The sequence below is a fragment of the Scatophagus argus genome, chromosome 18 (assembly GCF_020382885.2).
Source record: "Scatophagus argus isolate fScaArg1 chromosome 18, fScaArg1.pri, whole genome shotgun sequence".
NCBI classification, from domain to species: Eukaryota; Metazoa; Chordata; class Actinopteri; family Scatophagidae; genus Scatophagus; species Scatophagus argus.
Genome location: NC_058510.1, coordinates 5932361 through 5944720, shown reverse-complemented (window position 1 = coordinate 5944720; position 12360 = coordinate 5932361). Strand labels below are relative to the sequence as shown.

General features: G+C 44.3%; 1 protein-coding gene across 2 annotated transcripts in view; it reads right to left on the bottom strand.

Moving 5' to 3' along the window:
- Nucleotides 1-12360, bottom strand: part of arfgef1 (ADP-ribosylation factor guanine nucleotide-exchange factor 1 (brefeldin A-inhibited)) — a 48036-nt gene that overhangs the window by 8392 nt on the left and 27284 nt on the right. For both annotated transcript variants that reach the window (XM_046371294.1, XM_046371295.1), the window contains 16 exons: nucleotides 9674-9908; nucleotides 7728-7827; nucleotides 7469-7608; nucleotides 7244-7352; nucleotides 4937-5138; nucleotides 4727-4838; nucleotides 3396-3601; nucleotides 3216-3300; nucleotides 2910-3075; nucleotides 2274-2425; nucleotides 2056-2184; nucleotides 1802-1960; nucleotides 1397-1541; nucleotides 1187-1277; nucleotides 764-804; nucleotides 456-625 (listed from right to left, as the gene is read on the bottom strand). In XM_046371294.1, the coding sequence (XP_046227250.1) occupies nucleotides 456-625; nucleotides 764-804; nucleotides 1187-1277; nucleotides 1397-1541; nucleotides 1802-1960; nucleotides 2056-2184; nucleotides 2274-2425; nucleotides 2910-3075; nucleotides 3216-3300; nucleotides 3396-3601; nucleotides 4727-4838; nucleotides 4937-5138; nucleotides 7244-7352; nucleotides 7469-7608; nucleotides 7728-7827; nucleotides 9674-9908 (2242 nt within the window). The remainder of the gene's footprint in view (nucleotides 1-455; nucleotides 626-763; nucleotides 805-1186; nucleotides 1278-1396; nucleotides 1542-1801; nucleotides 1961-2055; nucleotides 2185-2273; nucleotides 2426-2909; nucleotides 3076-3215; nucleotides 3301-3395; nucleotides 3602-4726; nucleotides 4839-4936; nucleotides 5139-7243; nucleotides 7353-7468; nucleotides 7609-7727; nucleotides 7828-9673; nucleotides 9909-12360) is intronic.

Here is a 12360-nt window from a genome sequence, read left to right as displayed (position 1 = left end):
CTTTAAAGTACATTTCAAGAACACACTGTTCCTTCAGTGAGACTTGAACTGAAGAACAGAAGCAGAAGAAACAGCTGACTCTTCAGCAGGGAAGAAACATTTCTTAAAATCCACTTTCCAGCTTGATAAATGGCTATTTTAAGGATTTGTCAAGCACGGTTTGGAGCTCCTCAGTGAGAGAAGTGTCCTTCAATACCAAACTGCTAGAAAGCTTTTCTGGCAACAATTTGTGTTTATCAATGACTGAAAACAGCCTTCTGTAAAACAGCAGGTGGGAGAGAACATAAACAGTCCTTTGCAGCTCACTCAGTCACGTCTCCACGACAAGTTTGTCTTCAAGAATTTGGGCCACTTAGATTATCAATAACAAAAAATATATCTAACGCTCTCTCTGCAGAACTATACTGTATCCATGCCTTAAAAACAAGCTTCTGGAGTAACCAGTCCTGACTCACCTTGTTGAAATGGTCTCCAATAACCTCCCAGATCCTCGACCACTGCAGCCTGATGCGGCCCATGTTGTAGTAGGAGATCTCGACTATTTTTTGCAGGCTGAACATACGAGGGTGTGTGGGCGAGGCCAGCTCATCCATGGACACAGCGCACAGCCAGCGCACAAAATCAACTGACGAACGGAGAGAAGATGTTGGCAATGAGCAGAGAAAGGACGCTTTGTTTGGGCAAAGAGACTCACGGTGATCAAAAATAGCTACACTGGTTACCTGTCCTTGGAGCAAATAAGAATAACACAGCATGTACTCACCTATTGCATTACCATCCAGTCTGGTAGAGCCGGTGAATATTCTGAAGCAGAAAAATATGCCACAGATATAAATTAAAAGGCACATTGCATGGAAAGAGTAGGACAAGCTAAATTTGCATTTCTGCCAAAAACAAAGAGAAACATAAGGGGGTGTTTGCTCAAAATATACCACATGCACTTACTGCATAAGCAGTTTATATTTAATTACCTTTGAAATCTGTTTTTACTCCAATCTTCTTATCAGACTGGAGTAAAAACAGATTTCAAATGATCTTTTTGTTTTTTAAAATTTTGTAGACATGAGGGACATTTTGTTCTTCTCTACCGCCTGTTTGCCTTCACAAATTATGTCCAACATGAAACAGTGTGACGTGATGTGTTTTGTGTTTGCGTTTTCACGAGAGCTCAGGGTGACTACAGTACCTGTCCACGGCCACCACCACACTCTGAGAGCTGGTCTCTCCGATGGACTCCTGAATGCTGGCGATTTGCTTTCGGTCCACTGTGCCTCCGACTGCAGAGCAGAGGATTCCAGGTCATACAAAGAGCTGAATGTAGATCTGACTGATATTACAAGACAAGGCCGTGACACCAGTGTTGCTTTACGACATGCGTTTCTAAGCAGCTGCTGACCTAGACCCAGGTACTCGTCGTTGCTCTGCTCCTTCGTGCTTGCAACGAAGCCCTCTTTGCCCCGCACCGTCCCTGAGATGTAGCGCGCCTTCACTCCCGTGCCGATCAGCTGAGCCAGCTCCAGCTGACTGATGCACTTCATGATCTGAGGAGAAATACCACAACAGCATATTTAGAGCAGCAAACACAGAAAGCAATAGAAAGTATTTTTAATTTTTAAGTAACAATCCACAAAAGGCTGTGCTGGTTTGTTTTATTTTGTGCCTAGCAATGACTAAAACCCAAAAACCCACATATTCTCCAGTGGAAATTGAGGCCTATTGTGGCACATTACTTAAATCGGGAAAGGGAGCTACGGGGAAGCCTAGTAAAGAGTCCTGCGAGCAAACACAGCGGGTCAAAGACCTCGTGCCAGGAGTTGCCCAGGTAGTTGCCATCAGTGTGGGCCACAGTGATGAGGGTCTTGATGGTGTCAATGTTCTTCTGCTTCATTTCTGCGATGCCAGAGCTGGCTGTCAGCAGGGTGAACCTCGCCAGGGCCTGAACATACGCGTCCCTCTCCAACTGTTGCAGAGACAAAAAGACGAGGCAGCCTGTCAGAATGCTGCACGCCAAAAGTCACAGCCAGAAAACTAATCCCCCAGTTCAGACGGCAGTACCTGTATGGAGAAGATGCACGCTATCCTGATGGCACAACGGATCCCCTCCAGACACAGTGAGGCCACCTCGGTGTCATCGCAGTCCTGAAGACCCACGCTGAACGCAGCCAGGAAGGGGGTCCATGCCAGCTGGGGACCAACACACGGGTGAGGCATTACAACATGTGTGTGAAAACCGTGTGTGTGCCTCGTAGCACATGCGAGTCTGTGTCCGCTACCTTGAACATGGGCCTGACATGCTCCAGGTGTGTAGCGCTGGTGAAGGGAGCCTGGACGTGGCTGACTGCCTCCATCAGAGCTTTGGCCGTCTTGGCCATCTGCTCCATCTCCACGTTGTACAGCAGACGCCTCTGCTTCTCACTGGCCACACCTGAGCAGGAATTGACACCAGCCACAAACACACACAAACACACACAGCTTTTTACAGCAACCAAACAAACTCAGCAAGGAAAATACTGCAGCTTTTCATCCAACAAGCTCTGCAAAGCATCAAAAGGAAGTGGAATAATCTCGAGACAAAATGCCTTTTCATGCCATCAAATCTGAAATCGCTCACTGAAATGTCTTTCACAGAACAACTGATGGCAAACGTGAACAAGCCCATACACTGTCTATTGTACATTGTTATTGTGCATATAACCCTTCCATTAGACGGCTTACTGTAATCTCCTTATGCTCCTTATCTGAAACATTGCCAATCAGCAGCAAAATCTAATCAGTGTACATCTGACACGTCTCTGATGTCTGCTAAGTGTCATTCAAAATCATCGCAGCAACAGAGATATCAGGTGAACGGCTCTGGATAATAACTGGAACCTTGATCTTGATGTTCACGATGCCTTTGTGAGACTCACTCTGCTTGTTGGATTTCATGGTGAGCTCTTTCGTCTCCTTCATGGCAATCTTCTTCCCAGCAATCTCGTCGTAGATGGCTGAGAGGTATTCCTCAGGCAGGTCTTTGCTGTCGTTGATGCCACGGTTCATCTTGATGTACTGCTCTTTTGTCATTTTGTTCTTCACCTTTTCAGACAACAAGACACATACGGATCAAAAGCTGCTCATGCGATCTAAATGATTTATGTTATCCTGATTTCTGACTGAGTGACTGCTGTTAAAACACAACCTGAAAGGCTGCCGCCTCATTGAGGTGGAGCGCTTACCTGTGGACTGTGAAGGTCTGTTGTCAACATAATGATCGAGTAGGCGAGGACGTATGCGGTGTCAGCGCTGGCAAAGAGGGTTTGCCTGGAGAATTGAACAAAATAAAATCACAGCATGCTCTAAGTGGGCAATGCAAAATCAAATTCAACTATTTCCACAGTCACGAGATGTAAACTCACCCCTGATTGCATTCAAGATATCTTGCTGCAAACTTCTCCATGAGCCGGTCAATCTTCTGGGCCTCTCCGGGGAGCCGAAAGCCCTCCAGGAACATTCGTAGTGCGGACACAAAGTCTTTGCCCTGGAAGTCCATTTGGTCCACGTAGGCGTACATCACCTCTTTATTGAAACGGTCATTATCGCCGAGGAATTCTCCCACTTGAGTCTAAGAGAGCAAAATCAAAAAAAAAAGGACCTAAAGGCTGTGCTCTTTCGGACACCCTATGAGTTGATTGTCCTTTAACTAAGATCTCAAACAAAGGAAACGCAGAGAAGAGAAAACTGATTCCAACACTGAAACTTGCTTGCCCGTCTGTCTTTTCACACATGCGTTTTCTATTTGAAGCTAATAAGAACAGCTGCTCAAGCCCGCTGGTCAACCCAGCCGGCACAAATTTGACAAATACTTGTTGCACTTTCATCATTATCCACTCTGTTTGTCGCTCAAGTGGAGAATCTGCATCTAAGGACCCCTCGTTTCTAACTAGATGTTATGATCTCTTTTTAACAATGATTACTGCTGAGCACCCTCAAGGCCATCCAATCAAGGCAGAGTGTGCTCCTCATAAGGGTAAATGTTTATGCTGCTTATAGGACTCTGGCTTACAGTGGCTGAGTGGCTGTTTGATGCTGGTGGACAGGAATTAGATTATTTATGGCTTCTGTGTGGTTTGACCAAAGGCAAAAAGGCAGAAAGTGCAGATGAGCTGAACTGGCCATTTGTTTATTTGAGAAGCGTTTTACTGCCCCTTTAGCTGCAGGATGCTTATTTTCATCAAGAAGAAACAAACCCAATGAAAGTGCTGGAGCTGAATGAACTGTACCCATTAGGGCCGGTACAGACCACGATTTCCCAGTCCAAGCCTCCAGATTGTCAGATCTGAGACAGCAACTCTCAAGCCAGGGCAAAGGTGGAGGCTGGACGTGATGCATGTATGAACGATGTCTCACTGGAATACTGAACTAAATGCGTTGACAAAATATCAATAGCACATTTAGGCCTGTAAAGTTCCAAGTATATCCCAGCACATTATACATACACACATCTCTGACATTTAACATAATTTTTCTCTAATCCAAGAATCATTTTTATTATTTAATTTCTCCACTGTTGGCTGTGTTGACACTGATATTTCTGCATGAGGTTAATCTGTGCTTCTTCTCTCATCTGAAATCAGCTGTGTTGTTTGTGTACACTCACATCCTGTTTGATCAGCACTGCAACTCTGCAGTCAGAACTTTTAAGAAGTTTTAAGCTGAGAAACGCAATGACAACAGAGTGACTTGTTACCGAATCAAGCCTCTCTTCCTGGTGCAGGAACTGAGCGAGATCCTCTGGGGTTGTACCCAGCATGCCTTGCTCTTGAAGGTACTGGATTCCTCTCTTTGGTTTCTTGTTGAACCTGTGTTGGACCCAGAGACACAGAACACGCTGTAGCCGATGGCAGCATCACAGTATCAGATTAGGATTTAAAATTTAAGTGTGCTCAACAACACATACAGGTCAATGCCTTGCTCGATGATCTCCTTTTGCTGTTTGAGGACCTCAAACTGCTCTGGGTTGTCAGTGCCTGACATCTGCGTGCTGTAGCTGCCAATGCCAGACGAGGCTGTCGAGTCCAGAGAGTTAATGCTCCCATAGCGGTTTATGGTGTCCGGGGCCTTGGTCTCTGTGCTCTCCTGCTCTGATGGTTTCTCTTGGCCTGATTGAAAAAAAGCAAAAAAAAAAAAAAAGACAAGATAACCAGAGTATTTCTTTTGTTACTGTAAGAAGAAACTGCCTGAAACCTCCACAAAAGGTTAAAGTTTTTGATTAAACTCTGTCACTGGCACAAACTCAGCCTGGGAGCTTAAGAAGTGAGTAAACGTAAAGCCAGTACTGCAGGAGAAAGACTTCAGTAATTGAAAGGGGAAACTGCAACAGAGGACAAAGTGGCCCACAGGCTTTTTTTAATGATTGCTGTCGGCAGCGGGACTAGGCAGACAGACGTTACTCACATGCACACGGGGTGACAGCCTAACCAACTCCAGAAAACACACACGTGTTCACACAGAGTAGGTGCAAGGCTGGGTAGGAAGGGGAGGCTGTTATAAAAGCTGGGTTATCTAAAAAGCTCCAGGCAGTCAAAGAGGAGGCAGCCAAAATTTTAAAGGCCAAGAGAGGTGCTTTCTTAAACCCTCTGAGACGAGCTCGGGGATCTACTGCCGCCGGAGCTGCTGGAGCGGGTCCACCCTCCAACCCCGTGCTCGGGCCAGGCGTCTGATTACCCATCGGAAACTCTTTAAAACATTCAGGACAGTGTCACAGTAATGTGAGCTGGCAGGGTGCTTCCCATTCTTGGACTTACACAGCAGAGAAAAAAAGGTGGAGGAATATGGAGGGAGGAGGGCAAAATGAAGCCAAGGTACTGGGAGAATACTTTTTAAATGAATTCATGAGATTAACAAGCAGCATTTGGATCCACCGAGTTCGGAAAAAAAAGTGTCTCTACCATTTTTTGGTTACAGTCTATGGGGTGTAAGTGACTACTGAGAAACCCTACAAACAACACAGGGTTAGATAATGTCAGACTGGTGCAAAATCATCTAAAGCTACAGACACAACAGGCTTGAAACAAATGATTTCCCATCACAGCAACACGTTCTAGCAAACACTCCATACTGTTCTGCTATTACCTGCTCTGGCTTTGAAGTCACGCAAAAAGGGGAGAAAACGACACAACAAGAGACAATTGAAAGAGTGAAACTGGTAATTTTGTGCTTAAACAATTTAGTGCTTTGCATTCTCAAATCGTATCATGCTCTCATTTTACAAGGAAGAAATTTGTTTTCACATGAAAGCCCCAACAGCTTAACATTCAAAATTCAACTTCTGACTTTTGAGCTCCTGCTTGATTACCAGTGAGTTGTTTTAAGTTTTGGCAAGATAACGTCCCTGCACGTTAACACAGCTGCCTCAGCTGGTTAGCTTTGACAGCTTAGCTCGAGGCTAGCCTCTGGACAGCTCCGGGGATTTCACAAAGTTGCACTTTAGTTCTTTAGTCTGAGTTCCACCTTTGGAAAACACCAGAAATCCTCGGGTGTGCAGAAGACCCAGGGGCCAGTCTCACACACACAGGATAGGCTCCGTATGTGGTGACTGGGCTCGGCTTCAGGTATCACCCGGTTTTAGACAAAACCCCCTGGATTAGCTCATCTCTGATGGCCCAGTGGGCATTATCTCACTACATCCTCTGCCTGGAAGTGCTGACAAATGCCTGATTTTCTTCTCAGAGCAGTATCTTCCCTGATGAATGCCAACTGTCAATCCTACAACCGAGCCGATGGATGTGAGCTTTACCACTAACCCCGGTTAACCTCAGCAATGAAGTGTTGCCAAAAACCGGGCCGATCAGGGGAAAAGAATGGTTATAATCTTGGCAGTATTGTCTCCGACACAAGACGAGTTGCATTCTGCACAGATGTCTGAGGAAACACAGTCTGGATTCTCATGGGCAAAGCCAACAAAGAGTAATACTGCAGGCACACAATTAAATAATTCCAGCATGTATCAGCTGTATTTAAGCTGTGAATGTAAATTAAAACCACTGCTGTTCATGTCTTGATATAATAATGTGGAATGCATACGCAATCTAACTAAACCGTCCTCAAGAATTACTAAAGACTTCTCCCTCATCCTTCAGTAACACTGATGGGATGCAGCAAAGGACAAACATGAATTTGGCCACTTGTGTGTCTAAAAACTGAATATTCAGTGTCAGTGTGTCAAACTGGAACAAACAGAAAAGGTCACTCGCCAGCATCTTACCGAGGCTGGTCTGAGAGTTGGGGTTGACGTACTGGTCTTTACTCCACTCTACCATACACTTCAGGATGGACACTAGACATTCAAGGCCTTTCTTTCTCAGGGTCAGCTCCTAGAAAGAAAAAAAAATACTATTATTAATTAATTCTTCAGAGCATTTTAAGTGGTATTTTAAATAGCTGTAACACTTAATAATACTGTAAAAGAAGAAAGGACATAAACTATCACCTGTAGGGGTGTTGTGCCAAGCTCATGGCCTCCGCGACCCTGTGCAATTTTGGAGAGGTCATTGACCAACCGCTCAAATATGTTAGCAGCATTCAAGTCACAATCATAGTTGACGTAGATGTCCACCACACTCTGGGCATCTGAGAGAGACACATGGGACACAGACTGTTTGTCAGTGAGAATCTATGTATGTATGTATGTATGTATCAGTACCAACACACTGATAAAATGGCCACAGAATGCAAACAAAGAGACAAACCTGCGCATATTCTAGTGAGGGTTTGTATCACCATCCACTTGTGGTCATAGGAGCTTGTGGACGTCTCAAGGATGTACAGGAAAATCTCCTTGAAGAAGACCTGTCGACAGAGACCACGTGACAGTGAGAAACAACAAAAACATGGCACGCAGAAAGGAGAAGCAAAACACCATCAGCTTCCTGCAGGACCACAACGCAACACACGACAGCCTCCAGGAGCCCACGTGAACTTCCTTCGGGAGACACAGCAAACACGGCAGGTGATCATGCATTAGAAGCTTTGAAGGGAACAAAGCGGTAAAGTGTAAGCAGGTGGGAGAATGTCACAACGCTCTGCGAGAAACCACATCTCCCATCCATCGTTTGAACACACACCTATTACGAGCACACACACAGGTAGAAACCGATGTCCACATGGAGCATTATTACAGTGGTAGCGTAATTAATTCATATTTTTGCACCCACTTTGCTCCAGTCTTTCCTCGTTAGTCATTAATGTCTTGTGTTTCCCAAAAAGACTTGGCTGCCAGAGAAGGTGTGAAACCGTCGCCTCTCGTCGTGAAGCGGTGGGTGGATGTATAAATATAGTTACTGCACTTAGGCAACTAGTTCATCAGGTTCTCCCTGCATACAATGAATCAAAACAGAGCTGGGAAAAAAGGAGAAACCGACATTACCGCCTCACGTTTGTGTGCCTCCACACACCCGTCAAAATGCAGTTTACATCCATGTGTGTTCAGACTCATAATACATGCAGCGAAAACTTTTGAGAGAATATTTTTTTTAATTGATGGTGTTACGTGTGTTTTGAAAGAACTGAAATGGAAGTTAGGACCATACTGACAGTGAATAATTTCCAGGCTGTCTTCATTCTGGGACTCACCCGAGTCTCAGTATCACCAATCACTCCCCGTGTCACCCATTAAGAGGAAGCAAAGTACCTTGGAGTCCAAACCAATTAAAAAAATATTGGACTGGACATCTGAAGAGACGATTAAATTGATTTAACTTGAGTTTGTTAAGCTTTGCTGTTCTTGTTCTGGTGTATGCCTATAAATATGGTCACAATCTCCCCTTCAGTTCATGAGTTATGCTGTTGAATAGTGGGCATAAAACTCTTATGCCGTCATGGTGAAGTTGGCCTTTGACCTTTTGAACACAAAATGTCATCACTTCATCATTTTATCCTGTTGGGCATTTGTGTGAAATGCTGTCATAATGCAAGAGTATAAACTGTTAGAGACTAAATAAGCTGGTCAGGGGAGCCAGCTCTGTCCTGGGCTGCCAGCTGGACTCCGTGGAGGAGGTGGGTGAGAGGAGGATGTTAGCCAAGCTGACATCCATCATGGACAACACCTCTCACCCTCTGCATCAGACAGTGGAGGCTCTGAGCAGCTCCTTCAGCAGCAGACTGCTACACCCTCAGTGTAGGAAGGAGCTACAGCAGGTCCTTCATTCCCACTGCTGTTAGACTACATAATTCTATGGTCTAGTCCTCTTTTCCTCCCTTATGAGGACTTGTATATAGCTGTATATTGTACTGTGTTTACTGTACTTTGTAAATTGTTAATTTATTACCTCTTTGTTTTTTTGTAACTGTTTTTGCACACCTTTTGCTTTTTGCACTCTTTTTCTGTTCTTGTGAGCCACCAAGACAAGTGAATTTCCCCACCGTGGGATCAATAAAGTTCATCTTATCTTCATCTCGAGACTAAAACCTTGTTTTGTGAGTTCATCCTTCTAAGTCCAAGTGGACATTTGTGCCAAAGTCGAAGAAATTCCCTCAATGCGTTCGCGACATGGACAGACAACCCAAAAACATAACACCTCCAACCATGGCTGTCGCAGAGAACGTGAGAACACTGAACACAAAAACACCACGTGGAGAGCACACTGCTGAGGAAATTTCATCGAGACAAAGAAAGTGAAAAGTGAATATGTTTCACCTCTATTTGCATCTTGAGGTGCGTCTTGAAGTGAGAGAGCAGAGTGAGGAAAATGGACAGCGAGAGTTCGAAGACCTCAGGCACGGAGGAGACGCCATTCTTGGACAGGGCCACGCACAGGTACTGCTTGATGGCGTTGATGAACATCTCGTTAGTCTTGAAGATGGGCCCGGCGTTCTGCAGGATGGACAGGAGCAGCTGGAGGGACAGGACCTTCGATCGCAGCTCATGGGACCTGAAGCAGGAGGTGAGGAGACGCAGTGTTTTCCATGTATGCCAGGACAGGATAAAACGCAGCTTTGGCAGTAAAATTATTCTAACTATTCGTGTGAAGTCAGGGGAAGAGGTTGTCAGAATGTTGTCAGCCCGCAAAATTAAAAACAAGCAAAAGAAACTGCAGAATAATAGCCATGAGTGAGTCTGAGTGTTTTTAGGGAAGGAAATTAAAATATATTAAGTTAAAACACAGCAAAGGAGGAAAGACAGACTGTGTTAATGAAGATCAGCGTCTGTATCTTGAGCTCTTATATCGTACTGTGCACCCTAACCCTTTGAGAATGAAGCAGGCTACTGCATAAAACAATTTGAGGGATTCTCCTTTTTTATCCGGCCATCTGTTCGAAACTCTGGGAACACGTGTATAATCTAATGAACATTAACATTGCAGAAATACAACACATTCAGAGATGAAGCCCAAAAACTCTCACCAAAACCGCGTACTTACAACCAAATTCACTGACCTTCAAGCAAAGTTATACCTCAAAGACACAGCAGCGTGATGCACACTGAGACCATATCATTCCACATCTCTCCATCTGAGTGTTAAAATCTTCAACTGCCTTCAAAGAAATACAAGGGCAACTAAATCAAAGCTCCTCTGTGAGGAGAGCCTCAGCTTGTCTGAACTGTTTTTCTGCAGCAGCAGGACAGAAAAACCAAAGCTCAGAAAACATACTTTCAGCTACTTTATATGCTGAGATTGGCTGCTTCTCTGCAATGTCTTCCATCACTGGCAAACAGAAAAAGAAGGATTTATGTGGCACAACAAAAATGTGTCTCTCCTTCCTCTGCAAGAGCCCAAAAATATGGTCTTGTTTTCTTCCCCCCACAAAGGGGCTACATGCACAGGCATTCTCATTATTTACAGAGCAAGAAAAAAACTTAAAGGGAAAAATTGTTATAAAATTATACTATAAGATAACAATTGGTGATATTTAATCTATGGTTTATGAGAAACTGTTAAAGATAAAATACCATATACAGCATATGTATAGATCCAGATTTTAAGTGTATAAAAGACTACATTACCCACTATTCTACAGACTGTAAAGTTTTGCAGCATCTGATTACAATGATCTGTGCAGCAAAGTAATACACATACACTATACAGACAAAAGTATCCAGACATGCCACTTTATATGTCTGTTCGGCCCCTGACTTCCAGTGGAGGGAAATCTTAATGCTTCAGCATACCAAGACATTTTGGACAATACTGTGCTTCCAACTTTATGGCAACAGTTTGTTGAAGTCCCTTTTCTATTCCAGCATGACTGTGCCCCAGCGTACAAAGCAAAGCTCCTTAAAGACATGGTTGGATGAGTTTGGTGTGGAATAACTTGACTGGCACCACACAGAGCCCTGACCTCAACCCCATCCAACACCTTTGGAATGAACTGGAACGGAGATTGTGAGACAGGACTTTTGGTCCAACATCCGACTCTGATCTCACAAAAAAGTTCTACTGCATGAATTGCCAAAATTCCCACAGAAACACTCCACAACACACTGTGGAAAGCCTTTACAGAAAAGCAGAAGCTGTTAGAGCTGCAGAGCTGTCTGTGTTTAGAATCCAACGTCACTGAAGTCCCTGCTGGTGTCAGGCGCCCCAATACTTTGGTCCATATAATGTAGAAATAACAGCTGACGGCAACAGAGAGGAGCACAGCAAAGATAAGACTGGCAGACAGATGTCTCTGATCAGCTACACTGTAGGTGACAGGCAGCAGCAGAGGAGAGAAGAGAATAGTCATCCTGATTGAACTTATGCCAAACTTCAATCAGGAGAGACTTCACGAGAGAACTATTTTACTGTCCTGCGCACAATACAGATGATAAATGTGAACAGTCTTTGGCGATTAGAGCCCATCATGAAACGACACTCCTCATCAATGCACCTCAGTTAGCTCCAACTCTCTGAAGAGGCTAATAACTTTCACTCCAGCTGCTCGAGGCTATTCAGGCCGGTGTTTGAGAACTGAAGGAAGCCTCTAAAGCCACGCAGTTCCTCAGTTTGTCACTCATGCAAATTCAGTCACACTAGTTACAAATGAGGCCTTTGGGCCCTATAGAGGCTGACATGTGTTAATTAAGCCCAGTTGTTTTAGAGGGGACTCAAAATGAATATTCAGACTCTCGTTTCACACAGAAACATGATAATTAAACAGACCATGGTGAGGAGCATGCTTGTTAGAACTGTCAAAAGACTGATGTGGCTCTGGTTAAGAGGAACAACAGTTTTGTACATTCTGTAGTATAAATGCCATGAAGAACAAAGTCGTGTCTGATAGTTTGGGTCATAATAACGCAGCAGCCTTGTTGTGAGGCCTTCAGACACAAACATACACACACACTTCTCACCTGACACATTCATTTTTAAATTTTTGAAAAGTCAAGAATATACTATTTTG